This window comes from Euprymna scolopes, chromosome 10 (assembly GCF_053919585.1).
Source record: "Euprymna scolopes isolate OS-2025 chromosome 10, ASM5391958v1, whole genome shotgun sequence".
Classification (NCBI taxonomy): Eukaryota; Metazoa; Mollusca; class Cephalopoda; order Sepiida; family Sepiolidae; genus Euprymna; species Euprymna scolopes.
In genome coordinates this window covers 111381470-111405304 of record NC_136491.1, presented here as the reverse complement: position 1 = coordinate 111405304, position 23835 = coordinate 111381470, and the positions used below count along the sequence as shown (strand labels likewise).

General features: G+C 32.7%; 1 protein-coding gene across 3 annotated transcripts in view; it reads left to right on the top strand.

Annotated features, from left to right (window-relative positions):
- The window catches only part of LOC145286204 (ubiquitin-conjugating enzyme E2 S-like), a 57853-nt gene extending 35754 nt beyond the window's left edge, over positions 1-22099 (top strand). For all 3 annotated transcript variants that reach the window (XM_080135002.1, XM_080135003.1, XM_080135004.1), the window contains 5 exons: positions 14341-14482; positions 15458-15605; positions 17917-18107; positions 18247-18380; positions 20768-22099. In XM_080135002.1, coding sequence (XP_079991128.1) covers positions 14459-14482; positions 15458-15605; positions 17917-18107; positions 18247-18380; positions 20768-20921 — 651 coding nt within the window. In that variant the 5' untranslated portion in view covers positions 14341-14458 and the 3' untranslated portion in view covers positions 20922-22099. The remainder of the gene's footprint in view (positions 1-14340; positions 14483-15457; positions 15606-17916; positions 18108-18246; positions 18381-20767) is intronic.
- The last annotated feature ends 1736 nt before the right edge of the window (positions 22100-23835 follow it).

The window sequence follows — 23835 nt, the reverse complement described above, 5'->3', positions numbered from 1 at the left end:
CTATGTTGGGATTTGGGCAGCAAGATGTCGGTTCACGTTACACTTGAACTTCTGCATGTCAGTACAGTTGGGGAAGCACTAAGCAGTGGCCTGGGATGGAATTCCAGAGTTTAATTATTCTTTAAAACATTACCTTCAGCGGCAATTAATATATTTTAAAAATATTTTTAAATATTAAATTTTGACGAATATTTGCTAGCAAGATTTTAAAAAAAAATAAAAGATATTTAAATAGATCAGTGTCTTTCTGGGTGCGTTTTTAATATATTTACAGAACTTTTTAATAACTGTTTTATTCTTTTTATCAAACAAAAATAGAACTTTTATAATGACATATATATATATTATGGACTGTTTTTCAAACATCGAAATTTTAAAATTAAAGTTAGTTTTATTAAAAAAAAAAAAAAAAGACGAGGTGTTTTGTTTTCCATTAAATTATAAACTTTATTTGAACTTTCAACAAACTTTTATAGACATAAAAAATAGACTTTATAGATATTTTATAATTTTTTTAAAATATATTTAACAAAAAGTGTTTTTTTATCATTTCATTGTTGACTAAAATTTAAAAGTGATAAATGGCGAAAAAAAATATCTCGAAAAAATAAAACACCTCGTCTTTTATTTATTTTTTTTTAAATAAAACTTTAATTTTAAAATTTCGATGTTTGAAAAACAGTCCATAATATATATTTCATTATAAAAGTTCTATTTTTGTTTGATAAAAAGAATAAAACAGTCAATAAATACAAAAATAAATTAAAAAAAAAAAAAAAAAATCCCCAATCCATTAAGTTCAAATAAAGACTGAATAAAACTTATTAAAAAAAGGTTCATTCTATACGGTTTTGGACATTTTTTTTTGTCTGTGTACGTTTTTAATACAACTCAATATATATTTAAAGTGCGATGTATGTCGGTGGTTAGTGAAGGAGAAATAATTATAGGCCGAGGCAATTTTTATGCATAATAAAATCACAAGTATAAACAATCGAGATTTTAAAATATATTTTATTCACATATCTTTTTATAACTTTTATTTTTATAAAGATGAATTCTAGATAGAAATCTTTGGTACTGGTCGCGATTTGAGTTCCCTGCCGAACACCATAAAAAAACACTGACTTCTCCCTACGCATGAGCAAAGGACATGTTTTAGTTGCCATAGTAACTAAACGATCATGAATTTTTATCGACTTTTTATAAGTTTTACTGTTTATGAATATTGAAATAAAAGAAATTACTACACATTTATTAATAATATCTCACTTTTATCGCCTTTGTTTTTAATCACTTTTATCGACTTTTTTTTACTGTTTTACTGTTTATGTGTCACTTTTATCGACTTTTTCTTCTCTTTTTTAAATAGCATTTTCTTTTTAAATGACGACGTTTTTACTGTTTATGAATATTTAAAGAAAAATAATTACTAAACATTTATTAATAAAAAAATGGGTGCTAGTGCACTTATGATCCGCGCTATAGTTTAAATCGTATTTCTAAGTTTAATTAAAGTTTAATGTTTTTTTTTTTTATTCAATTGTAAGGTTAAAGTAGAGAATAGGTACAAAACACCCTTCCCATGTTAAGAATGGCTTAACCTTACAATTGAATAAAAAAAACATTAAACTTTAATTAAACTTAGAAATACGATTTAAACTATAGCGCGGATCATAAGTGCACTAGCACCCATTTTTTTTATTAATAAATGTTTAGTAATTATTTTTCTTTTAATATTCATAAACAGTAAAAACGTTGTCATTTAAAAATAAAATGCTATTTAAAAAAAAGAAAGAAAAGGTCGATAAAAGTGATAAAAAACAAAGGCGATAAATGTCCTTTGCTCATGCGTAGGGAGAAGTCTGTTTTTTTTTTTTATGGTGTTCGGCAGGGAACTCAAATCGCGACCAGTACCAAATCTTTTTATAATTTTTATTTTTATTAAATAAAAACGCACTCAGAAAGACACCCATTTATTTAAATATCTTTTATTAAAAAAAAAAAAAATCTTGCTCGCGAATATTCGTCAAAAGTTTATATTTAAAAATATTATTTTAAAAATATATTAATTGTCGCTGAAATGTTTTAAAGAATAATTAAATAAATATTGAATTCTTAAAAACGCATACAACCCCCCTCCGTCCCCCCCCCCAAAAAACACACGGTACATAAAAATCAGTCTTGATAGAAAAAATCTGACACAGAAAGACACCCATTTATTTAAATATCTTTTATTTATTAAATACGTTCGTTTTGTTACTTACTTAGAAAAAATGTTTTGTAAATATATATTTTTTCATTTAAATCTTCAAAAGTTTTGTAAATATATTTAAAAAAAAAATTGTTGGCGAATATTCGAGCATGTTTGCTATTTGACGTGTTTACAAACACCCGACACCATGTGCTTGTGCCAATGTCAAGGTCGAATCACCAGTGTTAGTTGAATTGTGCGCTTGTCACCGTCAGGCGGCGGCGTCTGCTACAGGGTATCTATTCTTTACTTGATCCAAAATATTTTGCTGTTAGAAATAACTTCTCTTTTTTTTTTTTTTTTTTTTTTTTTATGAGGGGAGGGGTCCTGTTGGAAAATTAGTGCAATAAATAAAATATTAATTACGCTAGCAAATTGGTTTAGAGGAAGAAAGAAAATAAAAACAGAAGTCTGCCCTTTCTGCATTTTTTTTTTCTATAGTGGAATTTTGCTAAAAGTTGAGTAAAGTACCAGATAAAAAAAAATGGATTTTTGTATACACTTACTACAGGTATGAGTTTTTTGCTATTTAGTGGAATTCCACATTTTTTTCCCCCTCTAACTAAGATTAGGGTGAATATTTAATATTTTATTTATTTCACTAACTTTTCAACAGGATTCCTTCCCCCTAATAAAAATCCAAAATTTATCTCTCATAGCAAACTATTTTTTTGTTCACACAAAACAAAAAAGAACAAAACAAAACAAAACTAGAATTGCTTGGCAATGGGATCATTTTTAGTTTTAATTTTGCATGCGTGCGGTAATGTTGGACAGGTTGAAAATTTTTTTTTTTCTTATTGACCACTCGCATTTTTCTTAATATATAAATTTAATCTAAATTGGTCACCTAGTTCTTAGCCACATGATATATAAGACTGCTGCATTTTATTTTTTTCTGTATTTCTACCCACCTTTTTTAGAGTTATTGTGCTTTTTAAAAAAGCAAAACTTGGTATTACAAAGAATAGTTTTAATTGTCAATGACGTGGATACTGACCGAAAGATGGCAAGTCTATTGACTATTCGAAAAAGAAAAAAAACTTTAAAAAAATAATTGAATAAAAAAAAATATTTTTCTCGTATTCACTGCCGTGTGTCATTAAGTAATTATATTTTTTAGAAATATGAAAGCCTCTCTGTAAGAGACTGAGTCTCTTACACTAGACTTTGAAAGGGCATTTTCGTCGGACCTTTTAGGCTTGTTGAGTGTAAAAAGCCAGACTGAAACAAAGTGTATATTTGCAATAGTTATGTTTCTGAATTTTTGAGATGGGGGTTGATAATTTATATTTGGATTATTTGGACTACTATTCTCATCTTGAGTGTCTCTCCGACCTTCTTCAAGTGTATCTTGTTGAAGATTCCTGAGTTCGACACAATACACCTAAGGAATGTCGTAGGTTACATCAGCTGGAACATTGTGAAAATATTGCTCAAGATGAAATCAGTTAATTCAGATAATGCAATAAAATTGTGATGCGATTCAAGTTTAGTTTGTTTAATTAAACTGTTTTCATCATCAAATGAAATAAATTTCCAAATTCGAATATAAAAAAAGTCCAAGTTTTCGCCTAAAAAGAAATATTAATTATGTAAAGTTTATGACTTTGAAAACAAACATGAACTGGAGATTAAAAAAAAAGTTTTTGGAGAAAAGAACCTGGCATCAATTGAAATGAATGGCTCTCATCTTGGGGAGGCTCTATGTTTTGACAAGCTTCTGCTTGACCTTTACTCCTGATCTGAAATGGAACACGTACATCAAAACTGTTGCCAAGGTAGCTGGAAAAATGATGGGATCCTTTTATCGATCCAGTAAATATCCTGCTGCCGATGCAGTTCTGTACCTATATAAGAGCCAAGTGCATCCAAGGATAGAGTATTGTTGCCACATGAGCAGGAGCTGCTAGAAAGGACTTATCCTGCCTTGACAGAGTTCAAAATAGACTTTGGAGTCTAGTAGGGAATGCCCTTTTCTCACAGAAGAGACATTGCGAGCCTGTCTCTGCTTTATCGTTATTTTCATGGCAAGTGCTTGTCTGAGCTCCAATCTATGGTCTTCCTTGCCAAACTTTCATGAGAAACTCATCTAGCTGAAAACACTACCAATAATTTCCTCCACTCTTTATCTGTGCCTAAACCTAAACATAGATTCCATGAACAAAGCTTCTTAGAACTGCATGCCTGTAGAACTCTCTTCATTTGCCTGCTTTCCAGCTGACTACAATATCATCTTCAAGTTCTTGATGAGGAATTCCTTTTAATTTATCCAATTTACACTGAATGATTACTGATATTGTCCCATTAACTACTGTACATTCTTTAACCACTTAACCACATAGGAGTCATCACTTAGCAAGTCCTCTGGGCCTTGATAAGTAGTGACTTCTTCTATTGCAATTGGACCGTTATAAAGTCTGAATACATCAACTTTATAAAGGAAATACTTTGCAAAGTGTAATTAGATCTTTTGTAAAGGTGTGAGACTAGGACAGTGTTTGATTACAACCACTTATATCTTGCATGTATTATACTATTACTATTAAAACTCTGGATCCTACAGAACATTTGAGTCAATGGTTTATGTAGACAGTGATTGTGCTAGAAGAACCATCCTGTTACTATATACACTAAATGATGTCACAAAGATACTAGTCATTCTTTGACGTTTTCCATTTTCAAATCTGTCTCTTTTATGTACTATTACTATTACAACTCTGGATCTTGTTTGCGTTTGTGCATAATGGATGACTTCACCAAGGAATGACATGAATGGAAGACCTTGAAGAGATCCTTTATGATGTCATAATAGTGTCAACATCAATGAGAGTTTTATCACTCAATAAGGAACCCTTCCTTGGACTTTAGCCGTCTAACTCTGTCCTGAGCTATTCACTACCATATTGGACTCGTGTGCTGTATCAGGTCGTCCCTCCATCTTGGTCTTTCCTTTGGCCTTTTATGTTCACGAGGTATCCATTCCGTTGTCCTAATGGACCATCTGTTGTCATGTCTGGCTATGTGCTCTGCCCATCTGTGTTTGGATGTTTTGATGGCAGTATTGATGCCAATAACTCTTGTTTGTTGGCAGATCCAGATGTTTGCCTTTCTGTCTTGTAGAGTGATGCCTAACATTATCCTCTCCATCTTCCTTTGTGCTACTGCCAAGATTTCACTTTGGCGAGTTGTCAGGGCCCATGTTTCACTGCCGTAGATCATCACAGGTAGTACATATTCATTGAAGATCCTCCCCTTGATTGACATATTTGTTTTTCGGCTTTTCATGATATTCTTTACTTTCCCAAAAGCTGCCCATCCCAATGTTATCCTTCTCTTTATCTCGGGGAGGAGATCTCCATCTTGGGTAGTTTTCTTTCCCAAGTCGATATAGCTTTCAACTTCTTTGATGGTCTTTCCATCAACAATTATTGGCGATGTGGCAGCATACTGGTTTAACATCACCTTAGTTTTTCCAAGATGCATGTTGCGGCCAACTGGGTTGCTCTGAGAGTGGATGTCGTTTAGAATAGTATAGCAAAAGTACAGCTGTCTTTGAAAGGGCATTTAAAAAAAATTTTTTTTTTTTTTTTATTACATTTTCACCCCAAATAAGGCACATTGCAACTTTGGTGTAGGGGTTTACTATCAGGGGCAACAACTACTGGGGTACTATGTAGGGATTTGGGCAGCAAGATGTCGATTCACATTACACTTGAACTTCTGCAAGTTAGTACAGTTGGGAAACGGACCTGGAATGGAATTCCAAAGTCTAGCAGTTCTGAGGAAGAAACTACTGGAATAGAAAGATCTTCTACATCTAGGGATCTCTACTGTGTGGGGGTGAGATTTAGCTGCCTGTCGGGTTTGTCGAGGGTGTTTGTCGTGGGGCACAAGTGCTTGCAGTTCGTCACCATTAAAATACTTGTAGAACAGGCAGAGGGATTCAACATTTCGTCGATGGGACAGAGGCTGAAGCTTAGATGCCAGTTCAGGACCTATCAGATTGGTAACTCTCTTTTGAACCTTGTCTAGGAGCGAGAGACTAGTAGCAGATGCACCAGCCCAAATATGACAGCAATACTCCATACATGGGCGAATAGTGGCTTTATAGAGGTACAGGATACTTTCGGGTGTTAGTAGTTTTCTCGCATGATAGAGAGAACCTACCTTCTTCGCAGTGACCCTGGCAATGCTTTCAATGTAATTGTTCCAACTCATGTTTACAGTGAACGTTAAGCCAAGGAGTTTAAGATGTACTCTCAGATAAAGAGTCGTTGACCATTGTTATTGGTGGTAGAGAAGGTTTCGTCGGACCTTTTAGGCTTGTTGAGTGTAAAAAGGCAAACTAAAACAAAGTGTATATTTGCAATAGTTATGTTTCTGAATTTTCGAATGCTGTCATAATAGTGTAGTGTAGCAAAAGGATAGTGTCTATGAAAACCTTTCGGTCACTGATTGTCTGTAAACGAACTGTGCATGTGTGTGAAGGTGATTCATGGGAATCTGAAAAATTTGTGCCTATTTTACGATACCAAAAACGATTCCATTATCTCTTATTGATTTTGTTTAAATTAAAATCTTCTACTGCTGGTAGTAATAAATATTTGATTTAAAACTACCAGTAAAACTAAAATCTATAGATCACCCACCCTACAACTACAAGTGTTTTTTTTTTTCGTTTGAGAAAACCTATGCACATTTCACGTGTTTTTACAGTAATCGAGGAAAAATGACAACTTTATAGTTAAATATTTAGAGATTTATAGAAAATCTGAATCAGAATTTAATATGAAATCAGGAAAAATATTGGAATGACCCTATCACTAATAACCTAATATATAAACAGATATGTCAGTCTGTCTGTCTCTCAATGTTTTCAAACTCTATCTTCTCCGAAACTAAAAGTCACAGAGCAGCAGTAGGGTCCTCAAATAATTGGATTTTTTACAGCCCATTCTTTTATGAGTCTTTAGCCGGTTAAAATTGTTTTTAAGGGGTCAAAAATGGGTCAAAATTGTTAAACATTTTGTACATTCATCTTAGTTTATTTTTTATTTTTTAATCGGTTTATATGCGTCATGTTGGTACAGTGGTAATATCACCAGCTTTGAATGCTACAGTTTCGGTTTCGATTCTAGCTGATGGCATCTAAATATTTTTTTTATTTTTGAAATCATGACTCTATAATAATATATACAAAATCTAGACAAATTAAAATATACTTAAGCATATTTTACAAATGGTCAAAGCTGGATGCCCCCTGGTGTGTGTGTGTAGTCATCATCAGTGCAGCTAGACAAGCAACTACCTCAAGCCCATATGACAGTTGGAGCTTCTAACTATTGCACTATTTGGCTGCTGCTATGCGGGCAGTGAATTAACAATGTTTTGACATTGTCCAAATACCTAAGCTTAATTTGTTTACACAAAGAGCATCGCTTCATACGCTAATGGTAATTTGTATATCACTTCCCAATATACTCAACCCGAGATAGTCATCCATATACAATAGTTTTGCTGTTTCATAGCTCCTCAGTGTGGCTAGACAAGCAACTACCGCAAGCCAGGATTGAAACCTGATAGGCAATGGTAAACTTCGATCTAATATAAATACCAAGTATTTATATATAGATATTTTAATCCCAACCAAATAAAAAGCTCAATACACAAATAAGAGTAGAGCTTATTAGAAAAGAAAAGAAATTAAAACTATAAGTTGAAATTTACAATTAAATTTATTGTTTGACTGAGTACTCCAAAAAACAATTTACAAAGTCTTTATTCCGCGGAGTTTCAGAGAATGCTATTCTTGCTATTCTTCTCATCAGAGGACAGAAAGAAATCAGCAAATTATATTTGTAGCAATGCTAGAATTTGCTGGTTACGGCATTAAAAGAAACTGCAATTTATTATAGTCCTAAATTTCAAAAATATACATGTCTTTTTAAAAAAAAAAAAAAAAAAAAAAAACAGCAAAAAAAAATAAAAACGAACTGGGCATAAAATTGCAGCTTGCATGAAGAAGCCAACCATGAGGGATGACGTGTTGGTTTTTCTATCCATCTAATTTTTCGAATCAACTCAACTGGGGATCAAGCTATCTTGGAATACTGAATTATCGTGAAAAACAATTTCCATAATTTCAGTTGCATTGAAAATTTTCCAACCGGATGAATTCTAATCAATTGGATTTAATTTTGGACTTGATTCTTTCTAAAGATTTATTTTCGCCTTTGGATCACCTTTGAGAGAATCTTCATACAAGCTGCAATTTTATGCCCGGTTCGTTTTTATTATTTTTTTCTTTTTTTTACATCTACATTTTTTAAGACATGTACATTTTTGCAATTTATGATTATAATAAATTGCAGTTTAATGCCATAACCAGCAAATTCTAACATTGCTACAAATATAATTTGCTGATTTCTTTCTGTCCTCTGATGAGATTAGCAAGAATAGCATTCTTTGAAACTCCACGGAATAAGGACTTTGTAAATTTTTATTTTTAATATTCAGTTGAACAATAAATTTGATTGATAAATTTCAACTTACAGTTTTAATTTCTTTTCTCTTATATATATATAAACCTCCCAGGTGTTTTTGTTAGCCTAGGAAGATTTTATAATTGTGAAAGAACTGCATATAATATGTAGTTAAAGCAGAATAAATTGTTTTGAGCTATTAAAATAATTTGCAACACTATTGGTGTTTACTCATTTATTTTTTATTCTTTCTGAAAACGTGAGACATAAATCAAATCTATGACTTCATGCCAAAACTATAATTATTTTGTTGAGAGAATGTTTTCTATTTATAAGAAAGTCCAAATAAGTCATTTGGTAGAACATCAGCATAAAGATCTCAAGTTTTCAGTTTTGATTTTCGATACATTTTATTTATTAGGAATTAAATATTTACTATTGATGCAATATTCTCTATTTCTAAAAGTTATGCACATATATGTATGTACAACTTTATTTAGAAGTATACAGATTTTGGAATATGCCAAAGAAGTTATATTGCCAATAACATAGTACAACAATAACCAATAAGAATTTGCAAAGTTTGATTTGTCTACTTAAATTTAATGTGAATCTGACAAAATAGCTTAATATGAAGTTAATTTTTATCAGTAATTTGGAAACACAAGCAGAAAGTTATTTTTTTATTACATAGATTCATGCGCTTTTTTCATTTACCCCCCCCCCTTTTTTTTTCATTTTATTATCGTTAACCAGTTTCGTTTCTATCTTGTGTGAGTTAATTAAATTTAAAATTCTGGTAACAGTCTTGTGTAGCAATGGAGTCCATAATTGCCCTTGACTACCAATCGAGAAATTTAATAAGATTTGTTCCTGTTGACAAAAGAATGAGTTTTGAAATGGACAAACATAACTTTAGTAAAAGAAATGTTTAAGTCTCCTTCCTCTGAAACCTTTTCTTTCTGACATTGTTTTTATGTCTCTTCTTACTGTATTGTATTCGCTTTTTGTCTCTCTGGCATTTCACTTAACTGTCAGCCACCTTTGGGCAAAGTGTTCACAACCACCCTACCCAAAATTTGTCTTTCCCAGCTAGTTCTACTTTATTTCTCGACCCTATCAACCACTTCAGTTTTTTAATCTGATGGCCTAAAACTAAATCCAATGGCTAGACCCAAATTTGAGAGCTATGAGGAGTGCTGGGTTGCACTTTGTTTGCCATTATTCCTAGGTTCACTCTGACCCAGAGTGGTAATACATGCTAGTGTTCCATATATGGGTTAAATAGAATTTATCATATTTGGACTATTTACAAAACGGTCACTTACAAAACAAGTTAATCTACAAACCATTCATTTAAAAGACTTGCATTTACATGTTTATACCAGCGGAGAATAATTCCTCGACAATCAGACCGTGGCTTTTTAGCTGAGATTATTGCCAAGGCTGTTGCAAAGAAGGTGGATTCTCTTTAAACGGCTCTGTTCAGTATTGTCAGACTATCTACCTGCACATGAAATTATTGTGGCAAGAGTTGCACAATCTCCAACCACAGCTCTCCTGAATTGGAGCCGTTTTAATTTCAGTTGAAAGTATATATAAGTTTAGGATGACTGGAAAAAATGCCAAAATAAACGGAGAGCACATACAGCACCTAGCGTTTCCAAAAGGTCACTCATCTGGTACTGGCCAGGCTCATCATTGTTTAACTTTGGTGATCTTGCGATGTACAGCACATTCACGTTGACACACTGGGCTCTTTTTACTGTGCTAGAAAATTCCTCGCATCTGATGATATCCTATATCTCTATAAAGCTACCATTTGCCCATCCATGGAATATTGTTTGCCATATTTGGGCTATTGCATCTACCACTAATCTCTTTCTCTTCAGGGTCCAAGAGAGTCTCCAACCTAATATCCATCAAGCTCCAACCTTTGTCCCATTGCCGCAATGTTGTATCACTGTGCCTGTTTTACAAGTATTTTAATGGAATGTGTTCTGAACTCCTAAGCATTTGTGCACCCCTCAACATAAATATCCCTGACTAACCCAACAAACAGCAAAATCCCACTCCTTTACTGTAGAGATCCATCTACTCTAATAGCTTTTTTTTCTTCTTCTGACTGCTAAGCATTGGAATTTCCTCCCAGTCTCCTGCTTCCCTGACTGTACCGAAATGTAAAATGAACAGACATCTTGCTGCTGAACTTCCTACATAGTGTCCTTGTAGATATGATCCCAAATAATAGCCCCATACATCCAAGTGGCAGTGTTCCTTTGTTTTTTTTTGGGGGGGGGGTGAATAATAGATTTAAAATTTTTTCTTCAAAAAAAAAGGTATGGTTCTATTTAGTCCTAGATTTAATCTGCCAGACTTTCAGACTTTTTTGAGAAGGAGTTTTTTTTTTAATTACTAATTGACTTCAGTACTCCAATTACTTGGAAAAGTGGAACAGACAGGCTAAGAGAAATGTATTCACTTCCTCAAAGTAGATCACTGAATGGGTTGACTTTTGCCCAAGTCAAGAAGGCTCATTCCTCATCCTGACTGAGTGCAAAACAGATATACTTTAAATTATTTCTATTCAAAAGTATATAAAACTTGCATTCAAAACCAATTAGGTACAAGGCCATTCAAAAGTGTAAGGAAAATGAGTATCATTGGTCATCCTTTGTCATCATAACTAAAACTTATCTATCCTACTCTTAGCTAATATCATAAATCGTCAGAATACCACATTTACTTCAGGGTACATTCTACTTAAATCTTATTTTCAATAAATTTTTTTGAAATGATTTAGGGAAATTTATGTACAATCGTTTAATTTCATTTGTGTGGAGTGGGGAAAAACAAAGAATAAAACATTTGGTTAATAACTTTGTTAATAAGACCCTCTCAACATTTTCTAAATAATAGACCACCCACTGTTTTTTTGGTTTGTGTTGAACCCAAAGCAAGCATGCCATTCTCTAAGTGGGGATGAGATCCAGATAGAAAAGAGAAAGAAAAAAAATTGGAAAGTGAGTGATGTCCATTCAAGATGAATTCAATTTGGAAGAGGCTAAAAGGCAAAAAGAAAAAAATAGAAGAGGCATCTTGGAGGCTTTTTTTTTTTTTTTTTTTTTTTACATGGGGATCACCACTTATTAAGGCCCAGAGGACACTCGAGGATAAGGGCTAATGGCTGTACATTAGTCATTGTGATTTAGGCTTCCTATTGATGGAGTGGGGGTCATTCACTTGACTAACTAAGAGACTAAAAAGTTCCCAAAGGTACCAGGAACCGCATGTGCCATGCTCAGGCGAAAAGCACATACTCATTTTTGTACACACACGCTTGCTACTTATATCCATCTTTTTTCAAAAACTGCAGAATATAATCATTTTTTTGTCACATCTGATGTTGACCTTCAGTTGGTGCTTGAAGAATGCAATCACATTTTGATCAGCATTTAAAGATTCAACTCCTTGGTTATCTGACACAACGTCCACATCACTATTTGGGCTACGGCCAGGGTAGTAAGAAACATTATTTATCTTTCTCTGTCCATGACAGCCTAGCATTATCAATTGCATAGGACATGTTTAGTGAGCAAGGATGTGCAGGATTGATAAGTCGTCACCTTGTTACATACTCCCAGTACTATCAGAATTCATGACATTCGAAGAAAGTGTGCTCAGACGTTTCTTCTGCTAGAGTCTCGCAGTGAAGACACCCAGACGAATTCACTATTCTGGAACTGTTGTATGGCATTGAGGAGCAATGCATTCACGGCCAGTCACTAGGTCGGAGAGAACTCAGTTGTTGAGATGACTTTAATCTGGTTCCCAACTCCACTTTTGTTACATGATAAAAGGGCTGTCCCCTTTTCATGTAAGTAAAAAAAAAATAGAGAATTAGTTAAATGTAAATATGAAATAGGATAGGCAAGGATTCGAACTTGCGAAGCTAGATTTGGAATTGAAAATTCCAATCATAAGTTAAAATAAATACAGAATGTTATTGAAATAAGGAATTGCAATTGTTTAGCTTGCATATCTGTATATGGAAAAGGAATGTGATAATGAAATTTGTTTCTCTGAAAATTAAAATAAGGAATTTAATCATCAATTGAAATTGTAAACATATTTTGTAAAAATGTTATTTGAAAAATAGGTTACTGAACTTGGGGTCATGTCAAGTTGGGCAACGTGAGGCATGTCATCCAACGTGCTTTATGAGCACATGTTTAATCATGCGATGACGTGACGAGTTCTCAATATAGGTAGAGTTAGATCAGTCAGATCAGAGGAGCAGAGAGGTTCAGACCGATTCTCGGCACCCTCTGGAAGCGAGGGGGGGGTTTAGAGATAACCATGTAACAACTTTGAATCCCTGAAATACAAAATCATGTCCGACCGGTCGAAGAAAAAATAAACGTATCATCATGTGGTTTTGTATCTGCGTCTTCTGTGTTCATCATTACGAGAAAGGTAACGGGTTTATATTATATGCACAGCTGTCAAAACGTAAATGTCAAACGCACTATCTCTCGGTCTATCTATCAAGATATTCACAAATATTAATATGAACTTTGTGTAGTAACATGTACACTGTCTATTATATATATACAGAAGTCTCTCTCTCTTTATATGTACTCTGTCTCTATATCTCACCAATGTCTCCATCTCTTACAGCATGAACATCTTAAGACATATGAACACTTCTAAGACTGTCTCTATTACTCTAAGACTCTCACAAATATGAACAACAACAAAGATCAGTCCTCTTCTAATATGAATTACATAACATACGAATATTTGGTACCATCTTCTAAAAATACAACCGAGTATATAACACTTTGAGCAGATACTCTCTTCCGACCATTTCAACCCCCCCAACGAGCGTGTCATCAGTGCTCCTCCCTTACTAGTCCCCTATGGAGTTTCTTTCAAGAAGTTGTTGTGGTGTGGAACTGCGTATCTCCTCCTCAGCCTATGGCGACCCTTGACTGAATGATCGAAAATAAGGTTGGAAAAGGCACTATCAACTGCTGTGTTCCACACAGATTCCTCTGGTGTTCCATGCAGATTCCTCTATAAAAGTTAGATTCAGGAAGGCCAGTCTCTCAGCGTCTTGATAATGTCAAATTGGGCATTCCCAAGCCTCCCTCACAGAGGAATCCAATGCCTTTTTCTGTCCCAAAGAACAGGAGGTGCTAGAGGGCCTTTAGGTTTTTCACAAGCAGAGGAAGTACGGCTGATCAATATAGTATGAGAGGAAAGATAAAAGTGGCGCATGCCTCGACTCTACCCTTTTAAGGAGACTTTCTTCCATAGTCAAGAGTTAACCAACACTTCGATCTTTGTACCTAGGACCAATTCTTTTTCAGCTGGAGGCCTGGTCCGAGCCACATGCCAGGTCATCAATCCAGCTGAAAGGAGCAGGGCAGGTGGTGTCATCACTCCAGACACCCGACTGACTTGCTGCAGTTGAGCTAATAACTCCATATTTTTTTTTTTTTTTGTTTTGATGTTTTTATATTTGAATATTATCTAATTTTCTTCATTGTTTCATTATTTATGTAGATATTGAAGTTTTGTACTTTCTTTCCACAGGGAGTTACTCGACTCGACTTGTTGGTGGAAGTGTGTGTGTCTCTGCATGGTGGAGCTCTGACGGCCATCCACACAATTAATTTGCTATTTGCTTGTATGCTTAGCACCTGTCCACTCAATGTTCACCTGTAAGCCTATGTTGGTAAGTCATCCAACACTTTCTTGCCCTCTTTTACACAATATCTCCTCTCTTATCTCTCTTGATGTAAAGGTAGTTGATATATGTCTTTGTACAGGATTTACTCCTAAACTAATTAACTGATTATGAATTTTTGAACACAGCTGCTAGATGTAAGAGGTTCAAATGTGACTTATATTTAGTTTTATGTAATAGGAGCAAAGATTGGCAACGCTTCATGAAGATTCAGATATCTTCAATTTTTGTGAAATTTTAACATTGGATATCAGTTGATGGCTATTCTCAATTTTATTTTTATTGTAAAAGAATGTTTGGAAAATTGATTTTTATCTGTCCTAGGGTAGGTATTATATACCCTAGACCTAAAGAGGTTCGTTTTCCTTTTCCTAATTGATGTGATATGATAAAGTTTTATGTAACTTTTATTTCTCGCCTTTTATTTCTTATATGAATTGCTCCTGTTAACCGTGTAGAGTTTTTCAAATCTTGATAGATTTGCTTTGCTTAAAGATTGTATCTTGATCAATTTCATTTATTACTATATATGTTAGAGGTGTTAAATTTATATATTTTAAGAGGAAGAGATTTATGTTCTGCAAGCATTCTTTAAATAAATTGTATTAGTAAAAAGTGTTTAACTTTTGTGGTTCTTCTTATGAAATAGAAACATTGATTTTCTTAGATTTAACAGTTCAAATACTTTCAAATTCCAATTCCTGTGAGAAATTTGTCAACTACAAAAATAAAACAAAAAAACTAGATTGTACTTAAAAAAAAATAAAAATAAAAAATAAAACAAAAAAATATTTTAGGTGATTACGTGTGAACACTTTTTTTTTTTTTTAACCTTGGCAAAAAATGCATTAAAAACCAATTAGTCGAGGATCAGTTTGCCATTTAAATCTGATATAAGGTTCTGTTTTCTCTTTCAATCTTTCCATAATAACCAAACCTTTTTTTTATTATTTTTTTTTTCAGTGTTCTAATGTGGAAAACTTGTCTCCTCAAGTTATCCGCCAAGTTGCAAAGGAGCTTGCGGAGTTATCCAGTAATCCGCCAGAAGGTGTAAAGGTATTTCCCAATGAAGAAGACATTACGGATATCCAGGCGCGAATAGAAGGACCAGGTAAAAAATGCATTTGTTGATGGGGATAAATTGATTTATATACATTTACTTTATTTATTCCTAAAAATTTGTAGACCTTGATTCCTATCTACTGTGTCGTGTAGTGTAATACAAGTTATACAAGAAATATTTTGACCAAAATTACCCAAATTTTAGTTTGCAGCAGCATTCAAATACACACAGATCCACATATCTATGTACTATATGTATGTTTGACTATTTTCAAATCCTATACCAAATAAGAGTATGCACAATGGTATGAAAGTTGTTTACAACTGTTTCAAGACAATGTTTATTTTCTGTTATAGAAAAAATTTTGTTCAAAAAGTGTCTTTCTTTAAAGTAGTATTTCTAGTATCCTTCATATGTACACAGAAAAAAAACAATATCTCAAACAAATAAACAAGAAATTTATCCCTACCCAAAACAAAAATTACAGAAATCTATCCAATGTCTATATCTTACTAAAATTCTCGATTATTCTATATATGTATGAATCCTGCACCCCCACCCCTCCATTTCACATAATCACCACTTTACTATCAATGCAAAATATCTTTTATTGCTAAAGGTAATTCTACATAAATCTCCCAAACACAATTGAAATGCGTGTATTGTCAGGGTAAACACAGAATATGTGGGTTATGTATAGTAAGTACAACTTCTTTTGATGTCTGGGAACTATCCTGTATAAGAATGTAGCATACAAGATGTATATGCTCAGATAGCTAACTGTATGTGGGGGGACCTATCTAAATTATCGCTAGAAGTAAGACCTGGCGTTAGCAGTGTAAAATCATGCGAAAATGTAGAGCTAGTTCAAACACTTCAAGCTAACTTCAAACCTAATCCCTGAGAGTTGTATCTGGTTTCTAAATATCTTCATGTGGAGTAAAAAAAAAAAAAAAGCTGTTTTGTGTCCCCTGAACAAAAGAAGAGTGGACCTGTAAATTCACCCTTGTCTGTTTGTCTGTCTGCACTTTTCTCAATAACTACGGCTTGAAATATTTTGAAATTTTGCACAAACATTAAACATATGAGCAAAAAAAAAAAAAAAAAAGTAACGGAACGGATTTTCGGGAAAAAACTCTGGTTGCCCCCCCCCCTTCCCCAGGGGGTGCCTTTCAGGTTAAAATTCACACTTTTGTGCTTATTAAAAAAAAAATGATGCATTGGATTTTTATAAAACTTTCTGAAAAGTTGTAACTTACTGATTTCTATATAATTCTGTTTGTCTATACTTTGCGAGAACTCTTGGGTGTGCCCCAAAGGCTCTTTTAGGGCAATGCTGAACTTAGTCATTTTTTTATGCCTCGTTCACTGTGTGCACTCATGAGGCACCATGCATGCTTCATTTGTTTTTCCAGAAATTGAGTTCATTCTCTCATTTGCAAGTAATGATTCAGAGGAGATAACTTGGATTTGGTCTGTGAAAGAAGACTTGAATATTTTAGGCCAATAAATCACTAAATTAATCTAAGCTCAAAGATGGAGTCAATTATACTTAAGTAATTATATGTATTGATAAATCATATCTACACTAAACATACTACCTTTTAATTTATTTTTATTACATAAATTTCAGATGTGGAGTTGAGTTCATTCTCTCATTGGCAAGTAATCATTTGGGGAGATAAAAATGAAAAGGAGGACGGCATGTTTTTACATCAAACATATTGTATTTCACTTAGCTAAAGAATGAGTATTCATAGCTAAGAGTTTCTTTTGGTTATCTTTCAAAAGGCAGGCAAAGCTTCTAAAGTCTGTAGCAAAATTTATATTATAGTATTAAACAAATTATTCCGCTATCTACCCTCATATCAGATGATGGGAGACTTTAAGGTCAAACATTGGGTCAATTATACCTAAGTAACCATGTGCATTTGACAGATCCTGACTGATCTATGCTAAGTAACATGCAATCTTAATTTGTTTTCATTTCATAAATACAAGGTGGTGCATAATTCACTTGACTATTTTGAAATAAAATCTTTTTTTTTTGTAAGTGAGTGTACTCTATTTAAAAAATTTTTTTTTTATATAGTTTAAAGATTGCCATTTTGTAATTTCTGTAGGAATAATGTTTCATAAATAGCCTCAATTTTCAGATTTGCAAACATGATTTCTTTGTATGGCAAAGTGACTTATATGCCACCCTGTATTAGAAGACTTGAAATCCTAAGATGAACGTAGCAATTGTGGGTTTGTTATTGTAACAAATAAAATCCTTGTGATGTCGCCAATTTTGTTTTCTATTTTGTCAATTTATATATTTTATGTTTTTTTGTCTTTTGTTTTTTTGTTTTTTCAGCTGGAACACCGTACGCCGGAGGAATTTTCAAAATGAAATTGGTTTTAGGAAAGAACTTTCCAACGGAACCTCCGAAAGGATTTTTTTTAACAAAAATATTTCACCCGAATGTGGCAAATAATGGCGAAATTTGTGTGAATACATTGAAGAAAGATTGGAAACCAGAACTGGGAATCAAACATATATTATTGGTGAGATTATGCAACTTTTTTCTATTTTATTTTTTTTATTTATTACTTTTCTTATTATTATCTCTGTCTCTTTCTCTCATGTCTGTTAGCTCTCTATCTGTCAATATCTTTTGCTCTATAAATCCTTTTTCTTTTGTAGACTGTGAAATGTTTATTGATTGTGCCAAATCCTGAATCTGCACTGAATGAAGAAGCAGGCAAACTTTTACTTGAACAGTACGATGATTATTCGACGAGAGCAAGGTTATATACGGAAATACATGCAAAACCAAAGTAAGCCATTAAACTTGCCTCCCATTCTCTGTAGCTAATTTAAACGATCAACACTTGTAGGTCTATGTGCATCATGGCATCAGAATGCAATATGTACGTACATTGGTAAAAAATAATGGAAATGCTTTGAAGTTTAAACAAATTTTAATACAGTGTAACCCCCCCCCCCATTAATAACTGATTTAATGTGACATGAAATTGATTCGTACAATGCTTGGGTGATTTCTAGAATTTTGTACCCTTCTCTAGTGAAAACCATCTTTTAGTTCTTTCAATGATGAGTCTGGATGTACTGGTAAGATTAGATGTTCTACTTTATTTGAAAGTTCTTTGAGTGCCATGGTTTTGTGCTCTTTCTTCACAATCCTTACAGGGGCTTTAGAATCTTTCAAACAGCATCGGATTTCTTCCAGAATTTTATTTAGAGGGGTGGGGTGCTTTCCCTTCTTTTTCATAGGCTGCCATCACTTTCGAGATAGTTCCTTTACATTTTTTTTTTTTTTGGAGTAGATTGCTGTACTAAGAATATAAGAAACATGCATTTTCTCTTTTTATTAGATTTTTCTATTACACCAAATTGAGCCACAGCAACGTGTGGCAGGTTACAGCTAGTGTGTATATATATATATATATATATATATATATATATGAGTAATCTGGGTAAAGTTTCCATCTACATAACAGTAAAATGAAATATGTCTAGTAACAGTGCAGTTGCATCTATTTCTTGTCAATATTGAAGCAGCTGTGCTAATAGTTCTTTTGTAAAATAACAACACACACTATTGTTCAAGTTTTAATAAATTTTCTTTGTAGTTTTATATTTCCTTTCTTTAAACTCTATTATTAAAATAGCAATAACCACTGACCATAAAACGCTTTGGATAATTAGATTTCAAGGTAGTTCTACTAAAATAGTCATATTTTAAAAACCAAAGCACTTCACATCCTCAATATATCACCACTTTGTTTGGAAATAAATAACCTTTCACATGCATTAATAAATATGAATCTACATATTTGAGGAGTTTGGAACAAATAGTGATAAAAATATTAATACCATAAAATGCCCATTTTCATAACATTTTTTTTTATGAACCATCTGTTCTTTTAAAACTTTCTTACCATTCCTTGATGAGGAGTTTTGCCATGTAATTTTGCAACCAATCAATTTTTTGCCTATTTGAACTTGACTTATAGCAGCTGCACAATTAGAAGTTAATCATAGGGAAGAGTGGGGGCTTGCTATAGAACTTTCATATGGGAATATAACTTGTGCTTCAATTGTTGTTTTGAACCATTCAGTTGCTTTGTTTGTGCACTGTTCAGAGAAAAGCTATTATTCCCTGGGTTGTCTCTGTGATTTCTTTATTTCCCAGTCAACTTTTTTTTTAAGTATCTTGTTATTTTGAGCAATTTGGGATTGAGTTTAGAATGATTACTACCAAGGTAATCAATGTTTTCAAGTGGGCTATGGACATTTGTCACACAATCTTCTGAGATTTTAGTCAGGAATAGGTCAAAGAGTGAAACTTGCTGATCCTCACAATATGGAGAGGGGGGTCAGAAACAGGAGTCTGTAAGGGAATGAGATATAAAAGAACTGTGTTGCTTCCAGCTGCATCTGTATAGCTTGAAAAGTTTTTGTTTTGTCTGTTTCGGCTATCACCGCGGAACGGTTGAGCCAGCTCCACCTGTTGAGTTAGCTGCATCTCGAATTGAGGTTGACCACATCTGGCGATCTGATGCTGCAGTAGCCATTAGCGAGAGCCATTCCCGATTCCAGCATCGTATTCCGTAGAGTTGAGGGCCCAGAATCAGCACAGTCTTCCTTCACAGTCCTGATCCAGGTCTTCAGCTGTTCTCCGCGTCACTTCTTCCAGCCCTTGAAAAGCTGAAACAATTACTGTAAGTTACATTAAAATCACTGAATACATGTGTTTATGCTGTCAGACATGATTGATCAGGGTACAGTCCTGGATCAAGGGAGTTGAAGATTCTGCTGCATATGACATAATAACCAAAGCAATATCATTTACTGAACTTAATTTCCATTATCAAAATGAATTGTTGCTTGTATTTACATGTTCACATTTTTGATTGCTACTTTTGTTTACCAATCCATTTGTGCTAGGAGATGAAAGTTCAATCTGCAGGCAAGTTGTAACAAATATTTAAATAAAATGGTATTTGATGCCCACTTGATGAACACTGCATTATAAGGCTAGGATCAAGGAAAAGTGGAGTAATCCTGGCAAAGGAGTGATGGCCTCCCCTAAACTTTGATGTAGGGAGCTTTTGGGTTGTCCTCTACTATAATCTCCTACTTTTACATTTGTTGTATGAAATAAAATTGATAATTTTTTTTATTTTATTATTCATTTCAGACCCAAAGAAGAGCAGTCATCAAATGTTCGTGATAAATCGTCAGATGGTCCCATAGCAAAAAAGCATGCGGGCGAAAAATTTGCTGGTGAAAAGAAACTCATAGCAGTTGAGAAAAAGAAAAAAGAAAAGAAGAAAATACTGAAGAGATTATGATAACGATTTAGATACCTTGTACAGACTGTGAATAAATAGACTCGCTCCTTTATCTCTCAATATCTCCATTTTGACATTTCTGTTTTTTTTTTTTTTTTTTTTTTTTTATATTTCATGTGTCATGGATTGGTGGAAGACAGTTGACTTTAATCACTGATGGACAATCGTGTGTGTATGTGTGCACAGGAAAGATGCGTATATGTTACGTCTCGCTCTTTCTGTTTGACTCTCTCTATGCATCTCCTACAACAAAACCTCCAAACACATAAAACTCACCTGCCACATCTCTTATCCGTTTTTTTATTTTGCATTCTGTTTTGAAAGAACCTAAGATGAAAAATACATCCGCAAGTCAGATGATTAAAAACATGGTGCTGGAGGGAAATATTGTTTCTATTAACCCTGACCTTTTTTTTTTCTTCTATTTTTTCTTTTTTTCTACTTCTTTATTTTTTTTTCTACTTCTTTCTTGTGTAACTTGTTTCTATTTGTATGTACTTATATATATGAAGAAACCAACAATAATTTTAACAAAATAAAAGAATAGAAAACTTTAATTTAAAAAAGAATTTTAAAAAAATGCATAGATCTTAAAAGCAAGATAAAATTAAACTTAGCAAATTTTAATATTAAATACAATTTGCAAACGACAACAAATTTAATTTAGAAAAAAAGAAAAAAAATACTTTAATGTTTACCTCCCCCTCCTGCCCCTAAAAAAAACCCCTCAAACACAGTCATTAGGAAATAGTGACTATATTTCCTGCAGCACTATTACTGCCTATCTCATATGACCTGCATCAACTTAATTTTATTTATTTTATTTCATCTTGGATTCATTTGAAGCAAAGATTACACTTTATTTTTCTCTTTTCTTCCATTTTTTTTTTCTTTGCACTCTGCTTTCCTGTGAACTCTTTAGGGGTCAGCATCTCTGGTTGTTTCTGCCTTAAAGGAGAAATCTTTAAATCCTCAATTTTGCACTCAAGTTTCAGTGCTGAATGTGTGGATTATTGTTTCTGTGTCCTCTATCCCCTCCCCTCTCCTCTCACCTAAAAAAAAAAAAAAAAAAAAAAAAAAATTACGCACACACACGCACACTGGCCAAAAAGACAGCGTCTGACAGTGAGTGTTGTCATCACTGTATGATTTGAATAAAGTTTCGGGCAACATCTAAATTATTTTTCTATTTTATTTTTCTCACTCTTTCTCTCTTCCTATTTTGAATACACCTTTTTTCTTTTTCTTTTTTTTTTTTTTTTTTTTTTAAATCACCTGATCATTTTTGTTTTTGTTTTTCAGCAAGCATTTTATTTTTATTTATTTATTTATTTATTTTTTTTTTGGTTATACTCAGCTAACTTACTTCCTAATTTCCGGCATAGCACTACTAGAAGTGGTGACAAAGCAAATCAGTTCCTTAAGTTTTATTGTTCTTTAGTATTTCTATTGTGAAGCAATTTATTGAAATAAAATATAAGAAAAAAAAAACATTGGAAAGTATACAATAAAAATTCACGAAATTACACATATAAAAAATCACACAATTAGTTTTTATATGCACTTTTAATATAAAATTAAAAAAGTTTTATTTTATTTGAAATTTTATAAGAAATATGTTTACAAAATTATAAAACTTTTTTTTTTTTTAATTTTAAAAAATAAATTTCTTTATTTAAATTTATATAATTATGTTTATGAAAGAATAAAAATGAAATTATTGAAATCAAAATAAATAATTTCTAGGTGTGAGAGAAAAAAAGCAAAGGAACTGATTTGCCTTGCCACTGCTCCCAGTAGCACTAGGTTGTAAATTAGGAAGTACATTAACTGACTATATCAAACGTTTTCAATATTGCAATGCATAATTTATTCCAATCTTGATATATATATATTTTTTTTTTCTCAAAGTTTCCACTCGAAAAAAAAAAAAAACTAAACCCACACCAAATGAATCAACAGTTAGTTTATTGGTATTTTAAAGTCAACTAATGTGTTTTTTTTTTTTTTTTTTTTTTTTTTTTTTTTTAGTGGTGATTAGCAGTTTTGGCTTCCAAAGCCATTATTTAGGAAGCTTTATCCTCAATGCATATGTAAAGATTTTTTACATCGAAACTGAAATAAAACTAACTTTTTAATAAATTTATAAAAAAAACTAATTTGAATTAGCAATTTTACTTTGAATGTTTGGGTTACAAAGATATATACATATATATTATTCTTTATGTAAATAGTCATATCTTGCTTTGATGTGCAGTATTTACATAAAAAATAATAAATAAAAAAAAACAACATAATTTGTTCTTTGATTGAGCACTATCAAAGACTCTTGTTGAAAGTCAATATTTGTTAATTTTTGAATATTTTTCTACCTGGAATATATATATATATATATATTGATTGACTGATTGCTGGAAAATGTTACTCAAATGAGTCCTACCTTGAGGAAAGCCACATACCCCCACCTCACTTCAACATTGATTTTATGCTCCTTTATTGCCCACGATGTTATCATCTTTCATGCATAATTTCTGACTTGAATTAAGTAGAGCATTATAGTTCCTTCTATGTTAAATCCTATGCATTTTTTTTAATGGTTATTTTTTCCATTCCTTTTTACTCTTCCCTTCATGTGGATGTAAATTTAAAAATTATTTTTTTGTTTTTGTTCAAACTCTCAACATCTTGTAATATACATAAAGTATTATTATTGGAAGAAACTTTCTTGAGCCAAACCTTTTTAAAAAGTCAAATCAAGTGTTTTTGGTTATCAGCTCCAACACAATCCTAAGAACTGTTCTCAAAGACATAAACTTCTATCAATAGAATCAGACGATATGAATGAAGCAAGATGAAAAACAAATAAACCACGACTAACGTTGATTGTTTCTGGATTTTTGAGGTGAGGATTGAT